The 21,140-nt window shown below is 42.4% G+C and overlaps 1 protein-coding gene across 2 annotated transcripts; it reads left to right on the top strand.

The window, feature by feature from the left end:
* The first annotated feature begins 3,088 nt into the window (after window positions 1–3,088).
* On the top strand, window positions 3,089–21,105 carry LOC133536471 (glutamine synthetase-like). 2 transcript variants are annotated; one of them, XM_061877022.1, is made up of 8 exons: window positions 3,089–3,247; window positions 7,385–7,584; window positions 7,681–7,842; window positions 10,831–10,977; window positions 12,047–12,174; window positions 14,991–15,190; window positions 18,526–18,843; window positions 20,492–21,105. In XM_061877022.1, exons 2-7 carry the CDS (start codon window positions 7,416–7,418, stop codon window positions 18,833–18,835), a joined length of 1,116 nt encoding a protein of 371 aa, XP_061733006.1. In that variant the 5' UTR covers window positions 3,089–3,247; window positions 7,385–7,415; the 3' UTR covers window positions 18,836–18,843; window positions 20,492–21,105. The 2 variants fall into 2 exon arrangements, with proteins under 2 accessions (XP_061733006.1, XP_061733005.1); XM_061877021.1 differs by having other exon boundaries at window positions 19,114–21,105.
* The last annotated feature ends 35 nt before the right edge of the window (window positions 21,106–21,140 follow it).

Genomic DNA, 21,140 nt, shown 5'->3' with positions numbered 1-21,140 from the left:
AATTGGTGAAATCCATTAAACGGCGCCTTCTTATTCCGATTTATTGGCTTATGTAAACCTCAACGTTTTTTGTTTTTCCATGACTGCATACGGAAAGCAGTAATGTGATGTTGTCACAAATTGTGATCGCTGAGCTGCAAAATTTTGACTCAGCTTAACGAGCGAGTCAGTCAGTAAATAAGCTCACCTCAGCTGTGAGTGTGCAGCGTGCAGAATGATTTGTTGATTCCTTCGCATGCTCCTTTGAAGTCGGTTCTCTGCATGCATTGCAAAAGTGCTCGACATTGAAATTCAGCAGTTTACTCTGTCTTGGGAGGACAATTTCCCAGAATACTTTTCATTTTGGCCTGTTCCTGTTGTGTAAATAGTAAATAAAAGGAGAATACAATGATTTGCTTCGTTTTCCTGGCCCGCCTGCAGTCCAAACTTGTCTCCCATGGAAAATATGTGGCGCATTATGAAGCCTAAAATACGACAGCGGAGACCACAGACTGTTGAACGACTGAAGCTCTACATAAAACAAGAATGGGAAAGAATTCCACTTTCAAAGCTTCAACAATCAGTTTCCTCAGTTCCCAAACGTTTATTGAGTGTTGTTAAAAGAAAAGGTGATGTAACACAGTGGTGAACATGCCCTTTCCCAACTACTTTGGCACATGTTGCAGCCATGAAATTTTAAGTTAATTATTATTTTCAAAAAATAAAAAATAAAGTTTATATGTTTGAACATTAAATATCTTGTCTTTGTAGCATATTCAACTGAATATGGGTTGAAAAGGATTAGCAAATCATTGTATTCTGTTTATATTTACATCTAACACAATTTGCCAACTCATATGGAAACAGGTTTGTACTATTTAGGTACACTTGGGAAAATTCCGCCTCTGAAAAATAAGCAGTGCTTTCGTTTTTTGGAATATCTAGAAAGAGTCCATCCATCCATCCATTTCTACCGCTTGTCCCTTTTAATAGACCTGTTCTACAAAACACAAACGTCCACTGCAGAGTTCCCAGGAAGAATTATGGCTGCAATGTGGTGGTTTGCTCCTTAAAGGGGAACATTATCACAATTTCAAAAGGGTTAAAAAAAAATAAAAAATCAGTTCCCAGTGGCTTGTTGTATTTTTTGAAGTTTTTTTCAAATTTTTACCGGTCTCGGAATATCCCTAAATAAAGCTTTAAAGTGCCTTATTTTCGGCTCTCTGCGAAGACACTGGCCATTTCCCTGTGACGTCACACAGTGCTGCCAATGTAAACAAACAATGGGAATACCACAGCAAGATATAGTGACATTAGCTGGGATTCAAACTCGGATTTCAGCGATTTAAGCGATTCAACAGATTACGCATGTATTGAAACAGATTATTGGAGTATGAAAATATTGAAGAAGAAACTGAAGCTATTGAGCGAATAGCTATTGACGCTATTCATAGCCATAGCATGGCCGAATAGCTGCGTTAGCATCGCCGGTAAAATGTGCGGACCAAACGATGAGGACTTTTGCATCTTTTGACACTGGAGCAACTTAAATCCGTCGATTGGTAAGTGTTTTTTTCGCATTAAATGTGGGTGGAAGGAAATGTAATATAGTTTCAAATGCATCTGCAGGTTATCCATACATCTCTGTGCCATGTCTGCTTTAGCACCGCCGGTAAATAGCATGTTAGCATCGATTAGCGTAGCATGTTAGCATCGATTAGCATAGCATGTTAGCATCGATTAGCTGGCAGTCAACATCAACAAAACTCACCTTTGTGATTTCGTTGACTATCGTTGCAAATGCATCTGCAGGTTATCCATACATCTCTGTGCCATGTCTGCCTTAGCACCGCCGGTAAATAGCATGTTAGCATCGATTAGCGTAGCATGTTAGCATCGATTAGCTGGCAGTCAACATCAACAAAACTCACCTTTGTGATTTCGTTGACTATCGTTGCAAATGCATCTGCAGGTTATCCATACATCTCTGTGCCATGTCTGCCTTAGCACCGCCGGTAAATAGCATGTTAGCATCGATTAGCGTAGCATGTTAGCATCGATTAGCGTAGCATGTTAGCATCGATTAGCTGGCAGTCAACATCAACAAAACTCACCTTTGTGATTTCGTTGACTATCGTTGCAAATGCATCTGCAGGTTATCCATACATCTCTGTGCCATGTCTGCCTTAGCACCGCCGGTAAATAGCATGTTAGCATTGATTAGCGTAGCATGTTAGCATCGATTAGCTGGCAGTCAACATCAACAAAATTCACCTTTGTGATTTCGTTGACAATCGTTAATGCATATGCAGGTTATCCATACATCTCTGTTCCATGTCTGCTTTAGCACCGCCGGTAAATAGCATGTTAGCATCGATTAGCGTAGCATGTTAGCATTGATTAGCGTAGCATGTTAGCATCTATTAGCTGGCAGTCAACATCAACAAAACTCACCTTTGTGATTTCGTTGACTATCGTTGCAAATGCATCTGCAGGTTATCCATACATCGCTGTGCCATGTCTGCTTTAGCATCGCCGGTCAAATGTGGAGACACTCCGGCACTTTCAATGGGGGTCTGGCGGAAGATTGCTGGCCAATTTCGCATCTTCGGGCCAGTGGTGCAACTTGAATCCCTCCCTGTTAGTGTTGTTACACCCTCCGACAACACACCGTCGAGGCATGATGTCTCCAAGGTTCCAAAAAATAGTCAAAAAAACGGAAAATAACAGAGCTGAGACCCGGTGTTTGTAATGTGTTGAAAATGAAAATTGTGGGTGTGTAACCTCGGCGACGTCGCATTCTGACGTCATCGCCTCCGGCGCGATAAACAGAAAGGCGTTTAATTCGTCAAAATTCACCCATTTAGAGTTCGGAAATCGGTTAAAAAAATAGATGGTCTTTTTCCTGCACCATCAAGGTATATATTGACGCTTACATAGGTTTGGTGATAATGTTCCCCTTTAAAGTACAGCATGAGGTCAAATAATACCCGGCACCGCTCAGTCAGAGTCTTCCAGTTTTCTACTAACGATGCATTTGTCGCTGTCCAGGGAGACTATTGGATCATACACACTTGGACTGACACACACACACACACACACACACACACACAGTTAGTGTGTGACGTGGTGTGTTATGAAAGATGACATCACAGTATGGAACACCCCAGTCATTAGCATTCCAGGTTATATACCGCTAACAGGTTTTGCACAGTCCGGACACGGCGCCGTCTGCAGGCAGCGACACTTGGCAGTCACCTCCAACAAAGTAAGTGTTTGACAGATACCTGAGGGATTCTGGATGTGGGTTTTTAATGCATTTCTAATTCTTGAATCCAAAGTAAAGTGCTATTAAGTAACATGTAACAGTGAACTAAGAATAAGAACAGCTATCAACTGATAGATTGCCTCAAATCTAGGATGGGGTTTTCTGGTGCGGTTCTCCGGTGGTTTACTTCTTATATGCATAAGGGATGCTGGATCTGATGCCGCTTGGGAGGTTGATCAGTGGTTTAGATGACATTCAACTGTTGTGCTCCTTCAATGATTCAGAGTTTCACGTTCTACCGGATTTCTTGGAGTGCGTATCCTGTATCAAAAAACAGGTTGTTCTAAAATTTCAAAACAAAAACAGAAACTCTGATAACTGCCTGATAAAGAACTCCCTTGGTGCTCTGGGTGTGTCTGTTGAACCCAGTCTCAGAAACCGTGGGGTTGTGTTGCGTCGGTCCAAGTCTTTGAAAGGTCACTGTCGTCAACTGACCAAAAACTGTTTTTATCATCTCAGAAATATTTTTTAAGTGAGAAATTTGCTGTCAAAATTGGGTCACGCGTTCATTTCGTCTCGCACTGACTATTGCAATTCTCTCAAAAGTTCTTTCAACAAGTCAACGCTAAAGAGACTTAAGACTGTACAAAATGCGGCAGCCAGACTTTACACCGGTGTACCAAGACCAGTCCTTATCACCCCCGTTTTATCCAGTCTTGATTGGCTTCCAGTTAAATTCCGCATTGAGTTTAAGATTTTAGTCCTGACATTCCGTGCGTTACATGGTGGGACCCCTCAGTACATCTCTGACTTGTTATGCCCCTACTCTTCAGGGCGCTCCCTCGGGTCTCCAGGCCAGGGTCTTGTAAAGATCCCGAAAACTCGTTTTAAACCCATGGAGACCTGGCATTCCAGGTTATAGCTGCAAGACTCTGTTGCCCCTGATAAAAAGATCCCCCTGATCAAGAACTCCCTTGGTGTTCTGGGTGCATCTGTTAAAGCAGCCTCAGAAACCTTGGGGTTGTGTTGCATCGGTCCAAGTATTTGGTAGGTCACTGTCGTCGACTGACCAAAAACTGTTTTTATCATCTCAGAAATATTGACAAATTCGTTGCAAAAATTGGATCCGGAACTGATCATTCACACGTTCATTTCATTTCGCATTGACTATTACAATTCTCTCTTCACTCCTTACAACAAGTCAACGCTAAAGAGACTTCAGACTGTACAAAATGCGGCTGGCAGACTTTTCACCGGTGCACCAAGACCAGTCCATAGCACCCCCGTTTTATCCAGTCTTCATTGGCTTCCAGTTAAATTCCGCATTGAGTTTAAGATTTTAGTCCTGACATTCCGTGCGTTGCATGGTGGGACCCCTCGGTACATCTCTGACTTGTTATGCCCCTACTCTTCAGGGCGCACCCTCGGGTCTTCAGGCCAGGGTCTTGCAAAGATCCCGAAAACTCGTTTTAAAACCCGTGGAAACCTGGCATTCCAGGTTATAGCTCCCAGACTCTGTTGTCCCCATAAAAAGATCTCCCTGATCAAGAACTCCCTTGGTGTTCTGGGTGCATCTGTTAAAGCAGCCTCAGAAACCTTGGGTTGTGTTGCATCTGTCCAAGTCTTTGGTAGGTCACTGTCGTCAACTGACCAAAAACTGTTTTTATCATCTCAGAAATATTTCTAGAGTTAGAAATTTGCTATCAAAATTGGATCTGGAAATGATCATTCACTCGTTCATTTCGTCTCGCTTTGACTATTGCAATTCTCTCAAAAGTTCTTTCAACAAGTCAACGCTAAAGAGACTTAAGACTGTACAAAATGTGGCTGCCAGACTTTTCACCGGTGCATCAAGACCAGTCCATATCACCCCCATTTTATCCAGTCTTCATTGGCTTCCAGTTAAATTCCGCATTGAGTTTAAGATTTTAGTCCTGACATTCCGTGCGTTGCATGGTGGGACCCCTCAGTACATCTCTGACTTGCTATGCCCCTACTCTTCAGGGCGCACCCTCGGGTCTTCAGGCCAGGGTCTTCTAAAGATCCTGAAAACTCGTTTTAAAACCCGTGGGGACCTGGCATTCCAGGTTGTAGCTCCAAGACTCTGTTGCCCCCGATAAAAAAGATCCCCCTGATCAAGAACTCCCTTGGTGTTCTGGGTGCATCTGTTAAAGCAGCCTCAGAAACCTTGGGTTGTGTTGCATCGGTTCAAGTCTTTGGAAGATCACTGTAGTCAACTGACCAAAATCTGTTTTTATCATCTCAGAAATAGTGACAAATTCGTTGCAAAAATTGGATCTGGAAATGATCATTCACACGTTCATTTCGTCTCGCATTGACTATTACAAGTCTCTCTTCACTCCTTTCTACAAGTCAACGATAAAGAGACTTCAGACTGTACAAAATGCGGCTGCCAGACTTTTCACCGGTGCACCAAGACCAGTCCACATCACCCCTGTTTTATCCAGTCTTCATTGGCTTCCAGTTAAATTCCGCATTGAGTTTAAGATTTTAGTCCTGACATTCCCTGCGTTGCATGGTGGGACCCCTCGGTACATCTCTGACTTGTTGTGCCCCTACTCTTCAGGGCGCACACTCGGGTCTTCAGGCCAGGGTCTAGTAGAGGTCCCGAAAACTCGTTTTAAAACCCGTGGGGACCTGGCATTCCAGGTTGTAGCTCCAAGACTCTGTTGCCCCCGATAAAAAAGATCCCCCTGATCAAGAACTCCCTTGGTGTTCTATGTGCATCTGTTAAAGCAGCCTCAGAAACCTTGGGTTGTGTTGCATCGGTCCAAGTCTTTGGTAGGTCACTGTCGTCAACTGACCAAAAACTGTTTTTATCATCTCAGAAATATTGACAAATTCGTTGCAAAAATTGGATCTGGAACTGATCATTCACACGTTCATTTCGTCTGGCATTGACTATTGCAATTCTCTCTTCACTCCTTTCAACAAGTCAACGCTAAAGAGACTTAAGACTGTACAAAATGCAGCTGCCAGACTTTTCACCGGTGCACCAAGACCAGTCCATATCATCCTCGTTTTATCCAGTCTTCATTGGCTTCCAGTTAAATTCCGCATTGAGTTTAAGATTTTAGTCCTGACATTCCGTGCGTTGCATGGTGGGACCCCTCAGTACATCTCTGACTTGTTGTGCCCCTACTCTTCAGGGCGCACACTCGGGTCTTCAGGCCAGGGTCTTGTAAAGATCCCGAAAACTCGTTTTAAAACCCGTGGAGACCTGGCATTCCAGGTTATAGCTCCAAGACTCTGTTGCCCCTGATAAAAAGATCCCCCTGATCAAGAACTCCCTTGGTGTTCTGAGTGCATCTGTTAAAGCAGCCTCAGAAACCTTGGGGTTGTGTTGCATCGGTCCAAGTCTTTGGTCAGTCACTGTCGTCGACTGACCAAAAACTGTTTTTATCATCTCAGAAATATTGACAAATTCGTTGCAAAATTGGATCTGGAACTGATCATTCACACGTTCATTTCGTCTCGCATTGACTATTGCAATTCTCTCTTCACTCCTTTCAACAAGTCAACGCTAAAGAGACTTAAGACTTTACAAAATGCGACTGCCAGACTTTTCACCGGTGCACCAAGACCAGTCCACATCACCCCTGTTTGATCCAGTCTTCATTGGCTTCCAGTTAAATTCCGCATTGAGTTTAAGATTTTAGTCCTGACATTCCGTGTGTTGCATGGTGGGACCCCTCAGTACATCTCTGACTTGTTGTGCCCCTACTCTTCAGGGCGCACCCTCGGGTCTTCAGGCCAGGGTCTTCTAAAGATCCCGAAAACTCGTTTTAAAACCCGTGAAGACAGGGCATTCCAGGCTTGAGCTCCCAGACTCTGGAACAACTTGAACCAGTCCCTTCGTGATCTTGACTATGTTGAAACTTTTAAGAAACATTTGAAAACTTATCTTTTTAGTTAAACTTTTGGTTAATGCACCCTTTGACTATCATTTTTAATCACCTTTTGATGATGTTGCCAATGTTGTTTTGAATTGAATTGTTGTTTTACTTACTTACTTACCATCAAAACTATTTGTTTTCTTTGACCGACCAAAAACATGAATCGACTGTAATGGACAATTTCCAGTATTTCAAACAAACGCTGTAATATATTTCGCAGTGATCCATAAAGTCCTTCAATCCAGGCAAACATGGCATCAGTGTCTGTCAGCTCCCACTTCAACAAGTCAGTACGGCAGCATTATATGAGCCTGCCACAGGGGGGCAAATGCCAGGTGACCTATATCTGGATCGACGGCACTGGACAAGGACTTCGCAATAAAACCCGGACCCTCGATACTGAACCCAAAACTCTAGCAGGTGAGTACTCTGTTTTTCGACGTTGTTATGGCAGGGGGATGTTTATAGTGTTTACATGCATCTGAACATCATTGTGTGCAATATTCCGACAATTAGATATTCCCGAGTGGAACTTTGACGGCTCGAGCACGTACCAGTCCGAAGGTTCCAACAGTGACATGTACCTCATACCAGTGCGCATGTTCAGGGATCCATTTACCCTGGACCCCAACAAGCTAGTTCTCTGCGAAGTTCTCAAATACAACCGCCTTCCTGCAGGTACGTCGAACATAAAGTCTTGGTCAAAAGTTTACATACACTTGTAAAGGACATCATGTCATGGCTGTCATGGTCTTTGGTAGCCATCCACAAGCTTCTGGTTGAGTTTTTGACCACTCCTCTTGACAAAATTGGTGCAGTTCAGCTACATTTGTAGGTTTTCTGACACAGACTTGTTTCTTCAGTATTGTCCACACGTTTAAGTCAGGACTTTGGGGAAGGCCATTCTAGAACCTTAATTCTAGCCATTCCTTTACCACGTTTGACGTGTGTTTGGGGTCTTTATCCTGTTGGAACACCCAACTCCGCCCAACCTCCAAGAATCCAAATGCAGATCGGTGACAAATCTCTATTTAATAACACAAAATCACTGGAGAAAATCAATCAGTTGTAAGGAAAGATGAGGTCCAGGAAAACCGGGTCTGTCCTCCACCTGAAGAAGTACGAAAAACAGGAATTACAAAAAGTTCAGGGCTAAAGTCAGAGTTAGTGAGCTCAGGGCTAGTGGAGGGCTGAGTGGAGATCCAGGGTTTAAGTCTGGTAGTTGATTAGCAACAGGTGGACTCGGATGACTGGCCGGACACCTGGAACTAATGACATGGTAGGAGACTTACAGACACAAGAGGGGAGGGGAGTAGGACAACAAGAGGGAAGAAAAAACTGGGGAACTGCCCTCATGACACCAGACTGATGATTTTAGGTTGTCCTGAAGAATGTGGAGGTAATTCTCGTTTACCATTGTCCCATTTGCTCTCTGTAAAGCATCAGTTCCATTGGCAGATAAACAGGCCCTGAGCATAGTACTACCACCACCATGCTTGACGGTAGTGATGGTGTTCCTGGGATTCAAGGCCTCACCTTTTCTGGCATTGTGGCTATGCGGTTGCGTTCTCTCGTTGATGCAGGCAGAATGAACACAGCGTGAAGGTAGATATGATGATTTATTCATATTATAAAACAGACTAGGAACAAAAACACTTGGACAAGGCACTAGAGACAAAACCAACAAAACTAGCATGGGTGATAAAAAGAACAAAAGGCGCTAGCATGTGAGCTAGGGAAACAAACCAAGGAATAGCGTGGAAACTAACGAGTACAAAAAGAGTTAGCGACGTCACCTCTTGCATTGGATAGCAATCTAGACTGCGAGGATGAGTAACGGAAATGGCAGGCTTGTGTACGGACAGACATTAGGAGGCAGGTGCACGTCAAAAACACAAGGCAGGTGACACAAATGCGTAGTCATGACAACAGAACAAAACAGGAAGTGCCACCAGGAACTACGGAAGACAAACACAAACAAGATGTGATAGGAAACAGAACCAAAACCAGAATATGACATGATCCAAGTCGCGGATCATGACACAAGCAGCTCCATTTTTCTTTCATCTGACATCACATGAACAAAGATAATCAATCAATCAATCAATGTTTATTTATATAGCCCCAAATCACAAATGTCTCAAAGGACTGCACAAATCATTACGACTACGACATCCTCGGAAGAACCCACATAAGGGCAAGGAAAACTCACACCCAGTGGGCAGGGAGAATTCACATCCAGTGGGACGCCAGTGACAATGCTGACTATGAGAAACCTTGGAGAGGACCTCAGATGTGGGCAACCCCCCCCCCCCCCTCTAGGGGACCGAAAGCAATGGATGTCGAGCGGGTCTAACATGATACTGTGAAAGTTCAATCCATAGTGGCTCCAACACAGCCGCGAGAGTTCAGTTCAAGGCGGATCCAAGACAGCAGTGAGAGTCCCGTCCACAGGAAACCATCCCAAGCGGAGGTGGATCAGCAGCGTAGAGATGTCCCCAACCGATACACAGGCGAGCGGTCCATCCTGGGTCCCGACGAGCGGTCCATCCTGGGTCTCGACTCTGGACAGCCAGTACTTCATCCATGGTCATCGGACCGGACCCCCTCCACAAGGGAGGGGGAGACATAGGAGAAAAAAGAAAAGAAGCGGCAGATCAACTGGTCTAAAAAGGAGGTCTATTTAAAGGCTAGAGTATACAGATGAGTTTTAAGGTGAGACTTAAATGCTTCTACTGAGGTAGCATCTCGAACTGTTACCGGGAGGGCATTCCAGAGTACTGGAGCCCGAACGGAAAACGCTCTATAGCCCGCAGACTTTTTTTGGGCTCTAGGAATCACTAATAAGCCGGAGTCTTTGGAACGCAGATTTCTTGCCGGGACATATGGTACAATACAATCGGCAAGATAGGATGGAGCTAGACCGTGTAGTATTTCATACGTAAGTAGTAAAACCTTAAAGTCACATCTTAAGTGCACAGGAAGCCAGTGCAGGTGAGCCAGTACAGGCGTAATATGATCAAACTTTCTTGTTTTTGTCAAAAGTCGAGCAGCCGCATTTTGTACCAACTGTATTTTTTTAATGCTAGACATGGGGAGACCCGAAAATAATACGTTACAGTAATCGAGACGAGACGTAACAAACGCATGGATAATGATCTCGGCGTCTTTAGTGGACAAAATGGAGCGAATTTTAGCGATATTACGGAGATGAAAGAAGGGCGTTTTAGTAACGCTTTTAATGTGTGACTCAAAGGAGAAACTTGGGTCGAAGATAATACCCAGATTTTTTTACCGAGTCACCTTGTTTTATTATTTGGTTGTCAAATGTTAAAGTTGTATTATTAAATAGAGGTCGGTGTCTAGCAGGACCGATAATCAGACCTTCTGGAGGAAAGTTCTGTGGTCAGATGAAACAAAAACTGAGCTTTTTGGCCTCAATACACATTTCCCGTAGACCCATAATAAATTCATAAAAGAACCAAACTTGACGAATGTTTTTTGTGTCCAACAAGTATGTGCTCCGATCACTCTATCACAAAAAAACGAGAGACAGCCTTGACATGATGTTCTTTACAAGTGTATGTAAACTTCTGACCAAGACTGTAATTTCTGTGGTGTATTCTCATGAGTTGGAAAAGGAAAATCTGTGTCTGTTTCTTTTAGAAACAAACCATCGAATGAGCTGCAATAAAGTGATGGAGCAGGTCAAAGAGCACCAGATATGGTTTGGCATAGAGCAAGAATACGTACTCCTGGGAGTGGATGGACACCCGTTTGGTTGGCCTCAAAGCGGGTTCCCAGCACCCCAAGGTGAGTACATGACTATGTAACATCTTGCCTTGCTTATACTCTGCACGAATCCAGATACCAATGGACACTTTGAGGTCACCCTATAGAAGAGGCAGGAATGGGTACGCCCTATGGTCCGTAAAATATAGTATTTACCATAGTTGGTGTCAGATCAATAGGCATGTACAAGTTATAGTTTACAATCACATATGTTGACACATGAGCACTGATAAATAGATAAGTAGTATTCCTACATACATTTATTTTTTGATTTTTGAGTACCCTTTTTTCCAATTTGCGTTCATCACGATCATAGAAATTTGATATCAAACTAAAGTGTAACAAACCTGATGAAACACAATATGAAGAATAAAAATGCACACGCAGTTTGTTCAATAATTGGCATAGCAACAACATGTACAGTATGCTCTTTTACATTAATGGTGTCAAAATAAAGCCATAGAACTACTAACATTCTGAACACGCCAATAGGAACTGTATAAATGCTCCATCATAACGCCATTGTTGAGGTTGACCGAATCGATGATGTCAGGTTCAAACACTGATGACATCTATTAAACAGACAACGAAGCAAGGAATTAAACAGAGACAGACTTAAATTTGGCTCAATGAGGAGAAACCCGCAGACCTGTACCCTTATACGGTGTCCCACCACGCTCTGACGAAAGATTGTACGCCTCCTCTTTTATTTGGACTTACCCTGATTACATCGCAACAGCTGTTTCTAAAGGAAGGGGGGTGGTAAACAGCCGTCGCCTTTGGTTACAAAACAGTTCAAAGAAAAGGTGTCAGGAGGGGGTCAGGTCCTCGCCGCTTTGTAGATCTCAGGTCAAGACAAAATCTTCCTGTGGATTACGATACATCAAAGAAACCAACACCTTCATGTCACTTCCCATCCTACACAGTGGTGTTTTACAGGCCTTTTGATTGGTAAGATCAAAGACAGCTTTTGTCTGCTCGCCAGAAACTCATTAAAACACAAAGTTTTGTGATAACTTAGAAACAATTATCCTGACAAATGACCTTTGAGGAAACCTTGATTTTAAAACTTCTTCTTGGCTTTTTAAAGGTCCCTATTACTGCGGGGTGGGGGCGGACAAAGCTATCGGACGAGACATCGTGGAGTGTCACTACAAGGCGTGTCTCTACGCAGGGATCGAAATCTTTGGAACTAACGCTGAAGTGATGCCAACCCAAGTAAGCAGAGAGAAATACTGTATCGGTTGAGCTTGATGTCATTATTCAGTCATTATTACGTCTTCTTGTCCTTGTGTTTTTGTCAATACTTGCACAAGGAAACTCTGCTACTACAGTAGATCCACAGGTAGTCTGGAAAAAAAAAATGATGGACACATAAAAATCCCGAAAATACCTACTTTTGATCCTCTAAAACCCTATAATAGTGTATACCACTCCTGCTTTTTAAAAGGGATTTTTAATGTACTATCACGCATTAAGAAATAATCACAGGCATTCTGTACAGACTGCATTATTGTACCGTATTTTTCGGACTATAAGGCACACTTAAACCCTTTCATTTTCTCAAAACTCGACAGTGCCCCTTATAATGTACGGAATAATTTTGGTTGTGCTTACCGACACGGGAGATATTTTATTTGGTACTTGCAAGCCGTAACTGAGGATGTTTGTGCTTTCTCGATGCAAGGATGATGTGGGACGAGTCAGGAATGAATGTAAGTACATTTTTATTTGTTACTAAAACACAAAAGGCAAAACAAAAAACACGCTCGATGTCGGATAATAATATACGCTAAAACGTTAACAAAAACAGCACAATGGCATGGCTATCTATAAATAAACAAAAGATGCTAACAAAGATACTCAATAAACCAAAAAAACAGCACTTAGGCGAAATAATACATGGATCTTACGAGGCGTGGCAAGGCATGGAGGTTTGTGATAGAAATGAAGGCATGAAGCAGAATGCAAAAATCCCAGACTGAAGGACAGAAAGTAAAATCTTTAAATAGTAGCAGTGGTAATGAGAAACAGCTGTGAGAGCTGAGGGACGGGGCGTGACTAGGATGGAAAGGTAAACATCAATGGGTTGGCATGGAAACAAATAAAACCAGGAGGTGCAAAACGTGAAGCAAGAGTCCAAAAACAAAACAAAACATGATCAAACATAAAACCAGATTCACAGGCGTGACAGGTACATGCTGCGCCTTTTGTTAAGTTAAAGTTAAAGTTCCAATGATTGTCACACCCAGACTAGGTGTGGTGAAATTTGTCCTCTGCATTTGACCCATCATCCTTGATCAAACCTTGGGAGGTGAGGGGAGCAGTGAGCAGCAGCGGTGGCCACGCCCGGGAATCATATTTGGTGATTTAACCCCCAATTCCAACCCTTGATGCTGAGTGCCAAGCAGGGAGGTAATGGCTCCCATTTTTATAGTCTTTGGTATGACTCGGCCTGGGGTTTGAACTCACAACCTACCGCTTTGTGTGTTTGCTACCATTAAAGGCAGGCTTGGTGAGACCCTTGGAGCCATACCAAAGACTATAAAAATGGCACCCATTAACTCCCTGCTTCTCCACCTTCAATGGTCTCCATCTTTCAAAGGCATCCCCAATACAAATGCTGGTTTTGTTCCTGGCTTCGTCATGAATAAGTTGAGAATGGTAACTGTCAGGTTCAAACACTGATGCCATCTATTAAACAAGACAAGAAGCAAGGAATCAAACAGAGACATAATTAAATTTGGCTCAATTGAGGAGAGACATCTGGACTGTACTCTTTGTACAGTCTCTCACCACGCTCTGACGAAGATTGTACACCTCTTTTAATTGGACTTTCCCTGATTACATGGCAACAGCTGTTTCTAAGGGAAGGGGTCATAAACAGCCTTCGCCTTTGGTTACAGACAGTTCGAAGAAAAGGTCGTAGATCTAGTGTATTTAGACCTGCATTGTCATTTCCATCCTTACACTTTCCATCATTGTAACTGAGCTACTGTGTTGAACAATTTCCCTTGTGGATCATTAAAGTTTGTCTAAGTCTAAGTCCAAGTCTTAGTGTAAAACAGTTCAAAGAAGGTGCCTAGAGGGGAATCAGGTCCTGCTTCCTCTTCGCTTTGTAGATCTCGGGTCAAAACAATATCTTTCTGTGGATTACAATACATGAAAGAAACCAAACACCATGTTGCTTCCCATCCTACACAGTGGAGTTTTCCAAGCATTCTTCTTGGTAGGATCAAAGACAGCTTTTGTCTGCTCGCCGGGAACTCATTGAAACACAAAGTTTTGTGATAACTTAAGTGCTATTATTCTGACAGTAACTTTTAGATTTTCTAAGGTCTGACATGTTTAGTAACTTTACCAGTGGCAGTAGGTAGACAAAGGTGGCTGTGTTTAACTGGCAACCTTTGTAGATCTCGGGTCAAGACAATATCTTTCTGTGGATTACAATACATCAAAGAAACCGAACACCTTCATGTTGCTTCACATCCTACACAGTGGAGTTTTACAAGCATTCTTCTTGGTAGGATCATAGACAGCTTTTGTCTGCTCGCCGGGAACTCATTGAAACACAAAGTTTTGTGATAACTTATTGTTCTGACAGTCACTTTTAGATTTACTAAGGTCTGACATGTTTAGTAACTTTACCAGTGGCAGTAGGTAGACAAAGGTGGATGTGACACACTCACAGACTTTCAAATTGGTTAAAACGGTGGAGGGCGGGGCATCGAAATGAAAACAATAACAAGATTTCGGGGCTGTAAATCTAATTTAGAAATGAGCATATCCCGGCTAAACTACTGTTATCAGTTATAAAGGTATTGGAAAAGAAGATGATATATCAATGCCTTTTGACATATTATTTAATGATGACTTAACAATCAATTCTTACAGATGGCTTCTTTAAAGCAGAGAAACTGAAACCATTAATTTGCGTATGAGTGCAAGCTAAACCGCAACTAGGCGAGGCTAAACCGGACTGCTTTTAATTGTTTTTGCAATAATTACAACAAAGTTATTTCTCTTGTATTCAGTGGGAGTTCCAGGTGGGTCCCTGTGAGGGCATTGAGATGGCAGATCAACTGTGGGTCGCACGCTTCCTGTTGGACCGCGTGTGCGAAGATTTTGGGGTGGTTGTAACACTGGACCCCAAACCCATGAAGGGGAACTGGAACGGGTCTGGTGCACACACCAATGTCAGCACCAAGCAGATGAGAGAAGAAGGAGGACTGCAGTGAGTAAACAATCCCTCATTAGTGAAGTGAATTATATTTAAATAGCACTTTTTCTCTAATGACTTAAAGCGCTTTATATAGTGAAACCCAATATCTAATTTTAACATTTAAAGCAGTGTGGGTGGCACTGGGAGCAGATGGGTAAAGTGTCTTGCCCAAGGACACAACGGCAGTGACTAGGATGGCGGAAGCGGGGATCGAACCTGCAACCCTCAAGTTGCTGGCACGGCCACTCTACCAACCGAGCTAAAGTGTTTTGCAGTGGTACCTCAGGTTTATAACATGTTCGCTAAGGTCTGATGAAAACTACGGGGGCGTGGTTAAGAGGGGAGGAGTATATTTACAGCTATCCATCCATCTATTTCTACCGCGTATTCCCTTTGGGGTCGCGGGGGGGGGCGCCGGTGCCTATCTCAGCTACAATCGGGCGAAAGGCGGCATACACCCTGGACAAGTCGCCATGTCATCGCAGTGTGTGTAGAAATCTTTATTTATTTTTTTTCAACCAAAAATGCTTTGCTCTGATTAGGGGGTACTTGAATTAAAAAAATGTTCACAGGGGGTACATGTTATTGTCACATATGCATGCACAGTGGATGGCAGTATTGTCCTGTTTAAGAGTGTCACAACATTGCTGTTGACGGCAGTCGAACTGCTTTACGGTAGACAAAAACGTGACTGCTGTTGTTGTGTGTTGTTGTCGCGCTGGGAGGACGTTAATGAGACTGCCTAACAATAATAGAATGGAATAGAATAGAAAGTACTTTATTGATCCCTGGGGGAAATTCAGCACAACAGTTCGCTCACAATAGACAATATTAATAATAAATAATACAAAACATATATATATATATAATATGAATAATATAAATATATTCTACATATATTCTACATTTAAGTGCAGTCAAGGAACATATGTATTATACAGTCTGATGGCTGTCGGTATGAAGGACCTCCTGTGTCGTTCCGTGTTACATTTTGGGAGTCTGAGCCTTCCACTGAACGTGCTCATTCTCTCTGCAAGGTCCGAGTGTAGTGGGTAGAAGGTGTTGGCCATAATGGCTAGGAGTTTTGCTCGACTTCTCCTCTCTGACACCACCGCCAGAGAGTCTAGCTCCACTCCCACCACGTTACTGGCCTTCTCTACCAACTTGTCCAGTCTGTGTGTGTCCCTCGCTCTCAGCCCGCTGCCCCAGCAAGCCACGGCGTACAAGAAGGCGCCCGCCACCACTGAACCGTAGAACATAACCCACATAAGAAACCAAGAACTCGCCCTCGATCAATCTACAGCAGGGGTCGGGAACCTTTTTGGCTGAGAGAGCCAAGAAGCCAAATATTTTAAAATGTATTTCCAGTAAGAGCCATATAATATTTTTTTTAACACTGACCACAACCAAACGCGTGCATTTTTAATTAAGACCGACATTTCTAGAGTATAATAGGTCTCTTATTCTTTGTAATAACATTGTTATTCTGAAGCTAACTGTGGAGGGGGCGTGGCCTGCGGGCCTGCAGCGAAGCAGGGTGTTGCCCGGATCGGACTCGAAATCAGCGACAGGTGCGTAGATGGCCCACGTTGGCCTTGTTATCTAATCACCCGTCGCTCTGTTATAAACAGCAGCTAGGAGGAGAGACGGGGTTGGAGCGGGAGCCAGAGCGCGAGCGAGTACGAGAACGAAAGAGAAAAAGACAATTGCTGGAAAGCAACTGAGAGACTTACTGAAAAATAAAACAATATTGTAACCCTGAAACAGGCTCTTGGTGGTCTGAAGAACCCCCAGGAGGGCAAGCCCCACACTAACCAATAATAAATAAATAACTTCTTACCATTTACGTCACTTCTTGAACAGGTGCAGTAGAAAACGGATGGATGGATTAAAAATGCATGACAATGTTTTATATTTTGGACATTATTTTTAACACTGTGATTACAAGTGAAATTAGTCATTACTTATCATGTTAAGCAATGTCAGCTCAGATTTATCTGAGAGCCAGATGCAGTCATCAAAAGAGCCACATCTGGCTCTAGAGCAGGGGTGCCCATTACGTCGATCGCGAGCTACCAGTCGACCGCGGGGGGTGTGTCAGTCGATCTCCAACCAGGCTTTTAAAAAAAATAGACCTAAAAATTAGTGATCATCAATCTTCACCAAGACGTCACTTAAATGACATTCACGGTACCGGAGGGTCTTGTGAGATGACGCTGGCTGCTGCAAGATCATTATTATGAAAATATGACCGAGAGGAAGGCGAGAAACACTTTTTATTTCAACAGACTTTCGCGCCGTCCCTTCCGTCAAAACTCTAAAGGCGGACTGCACATTTCCTATCTTCACAACAAAAGCCCTGCTTCATGCTGCCTGCGCTAACTAAATACAGAGTCTCGGAAAACTGGCTTTTATTGTGAAGATAGGAAATGTGCAGTCGGCCTTTAGAGTTTTGACGGAAGGGACGGCGCAAAAGTCTGTTGAAATAAAAAGTGTTTCTCGCCTTCCTCTCTGTCATTTTTTCATAATAATGAACTGGCAGCAGCCAGCCTCATCTCACAAGACCCTCGGGTGCCGTGAATGTCAATCAAGCAAGCTACGGAATTTGCCGCCGATACTTTTCTTGTAAAGTGTATGGAAGCTGGATGAATTAGATGCCAAAAACCAACCACTTTCATGTGGTATTGTACAGAAAGGACAAGTTTTTTTCTCCTCCATTTGAAAATGTGGGCGTTATCATCATTACCGTCTGATTCCAATCAATGCAAGTCATCAGAATCAGGTAATACACCAACTTATAGTCTTGTCTTTGTGAAAGAAAGACATCTATATGTGTTACACATTCTTGTATTATCATTAAACACATTTAACTTGTTTACAAAAATGTCTCTTTCATAAATAAATAAATATAAATGATATATATAAATGAGGTAGATCCCCTCGAGTTGGTCATTTGAAAAGTAGCTCGCCTGCAGAAAAAGTGTGGGCACCCCTGCTCTAGAGCCATAGGTTCCCTAGCCCTGTTCTACAGTTATAACGTCATCGGGCAGACAGGCTGTTTATATTGTTGGAAAGCGCACGTGAAAACAGGCTGTCGACACGTCCGCATGGAGCTGGAGGGGGCGTGTCCTCCAGCACCGCCTGAATTTCGGGAGATTTTCGGGAGGAAATTTGTCCCGGGAGGTTTTCGGGAGAGGCGCTGAATTTCGGGAGTGTCCCGGAAAATCCGGGAGGGTTGGCAAGTAAGGCTAAAAGTAGTGAAAGAGGGACAATCCTGAGATATCCCAAAGTCTTTGTGAGCGGCGTGTTTCAAGGTTAAAGGTGACCGGTGTACTTTGTGATGTCAGCTACATAGAGAAGGCCATCGAGAGGCTGGCCCAGAGACACATGGAGCACATCATGGTGTACGACGCACGCGGCGGGCAGGACAACATACGACGCCTCACGGGTAAACACGAGACCGCCAACATCAACGAGTTCACCTCCGCCGTGGCCAACCGAGGCGCCAGCGTCCGCATTCCCCGCCAGGTGGGCCAAGAAAAGAAAGGCTACTTCGAGGACCGCCGCCCCGCGGCAAACTGCGACCCCTACCTGGTGACCAGAGCCATAGCCAGCACCTGTCTGCTGGACGAGGAGCAGCAGATCAAGGAGACTTAGATCAGACGGCAAGTCTCAACCTTTTCTGTCTTCTAGTGCTGTGGTCCCCAACCTTTTTATATCCGCGGACCGGTCAACGTTTAATAATTTGTCGCGCGGCCCGGGGGGGGGGGGGGTGTCCTTTTTTTTTCTTTGTCATGAAAAAGGGACGTTTTTGTCATGAAAAAGAGAGTTTTTTGTGGTTGGTGCACTATTTGTAAGTGTATATTGTGTTTTTTATGTTGATTTAATAAAAAAAAAATATATATATATTAATTTTTTTTTTTTTTTTTTTTTAGAAAAAATTCTTCTGCGGCCCGGTACCAATCAGGCCACGGCCCGGTGGTTGGGGACCACTGTTCTAGTGTGTCCACTTGAAGGAATTGTGATGTAATGTGTTTGTTTGATGTTGTAATTATAGTCTTTTAGTTCGTGAAGCATGCATAAAAAGCTTTTATAACAGGGGTCATCAACCTTTTTGAAACCAAGAGTTACTTCTTGGGTACTGATTAATGAGAAGGGCTACCAGTTTGATACACACTTAAATAAATTGCCAGAAATAGCCAATTTGCTCAATTTACCTTTAATAAATAAATCTATATATATATATAAAAAAATGGGTATTTCTGTCTGACATTTTTTCCCTTTTACGGAAGGTTTTTTTGTAGGGAATACATGATGAAAAAAACAATTAATTGAACGGTTTAAAAGAGGAGAAAACAGGAAAAAAATGAAAATACAATTTTGAAACATAGTTTATCTTCAATTTCGACTCTTTAAAATTTAAAATTCAACCGAAAAAAATGAAGAGAAAAACTGGCTAATTGGAATCTTTTTGAAAAAAATAAAAAAAATTATATATGGATTATCATTAGTAATTTTTCCTGATTAAGATTCATTTTAGAATTTTGATGACATGTTTTAAATAGGTTAAAATCCAGTTTGAAATAAAATTTAAATTTGATTCTTCAGATTCTGTGGATAATTTTTTTGAATTTTAATCATAATAAGTTTGAAGAAATATTTCGCAAATATTCTTCGTCGACAAAACAGAAGCTAAAATGAAGAATTAAATTAAAATGTATTTATTATTCTTTACAATAAAAAAAAACTTGAACATTGATTTAAATTGTCAGGAAAGAAGAGGAAGGAATTGAAAAAGTAAAAAGTTATGTGTTTAAAAATCCTAAAATCATTTTTAAGGTTGTATTTTTTCTCTAAAATTGTCTTTCTGAAAGTTATAAGAAGCAAAGTAAAAAAATAAATGAATTTATTTAAACAAGTGAAGACCAAATCTTTAAAATATTTTAGTTTTTTTTCAAATTCTATTTGAGTTTTGTCTCTCTTAGAATTAAAAATGTCGAGCAAAGCAAGACCAGCTTGCTAGTAAATACATAAAATAAAAAAAAATAGAGGCAGCTCACTGGTAAGTGCTGCTATTTGAGCTATTTTTAGAACAGGCCAGCGGGCGACTCCTCTGGTCCTTACGGGCGACCTGGTGCCCGCGGGTACCGCGTTGGTGACCCCTGGTTTATAAGCACAACTTGAAGACACGTGCAATGGGTTGATTCCTGTGTAAGTGTCACACCACGATGAAGGATGTCTTGTCTTGTTTGTTTTTTTTAGTCTTATGATTTGCACGTTTTAGTTTGAAAAGTAACTCTCCTCTCATTTCAGGTCACTTGCCCTTCTTTTTGTGTCATCAGTCTGACGTCATCCCTGTTCCCTGATTGTTTCCACCTGTTCCCTATTACCCTCATGTGTTTTATAAGCCCACTTCTCACTTGGTTCTGTGCCAGATTGTTTAGTTTATTCGTGCTCTCTAGCGTCCATGTCCATGCCTTGCCTTGTCTCATGCTTATGTCCCTGGATCCTGAATCCCTTTCGTGACTATTTGGAGTTTTCCTTTCTTCCTCCTCAGCAGAGTGATTTTCTTATTTAGTTTATTAAGCCGAAGTGGTAAGTTATCAGTTATTTTTCATTCTTTCCTCAAATTTTTGAGTGACTGTTTTTGTTAATACTTTATTAGATCAGTGTAGAATTTTTCATAGCTGGTGTTTCTTCCCCCTGTTGGAGCGTTTTCTGTTAATACATTTTATAGTATATACGACGCCAATTATAGTTCGTCTTTGTTTTTGTGTTTTCCTCCGTTCGGAGTGATTTTCGGTTGTTCCTTTTTAAAAAAAATCTTTTTCGCCGATTACTTTTTTGGTTAATATTATTAATATTGTATTTCATGACTTTGGAAGTGAAAGGAAGCTATCAAAATAAAAGCCTGTCAAAGTTCCCGACTCTGCATCTGAGTCTTATCCTTTTTACCAAGTCC

Source organism: Nerophis ophidion, linkage group LG17 (genome assembly GCF_033978795.1).
Source record: "Nerophis ophidion isolate RoL-2023_Sa linkage group LG17, RoL_Noph_v1.0, whole genome shotgun sequence".
NCBI classification, from domain to species: Eukaryota; Metazoa; Chordata; class Actinopteri; order Syngnathiformes; family Syngnathidae; genus Nerophis; species Nerophis ophidion.
Note: the sequence above shows the minus strand (reverse complement) of the source record. Positions and strands in the feature narration are given on the sequence as shown.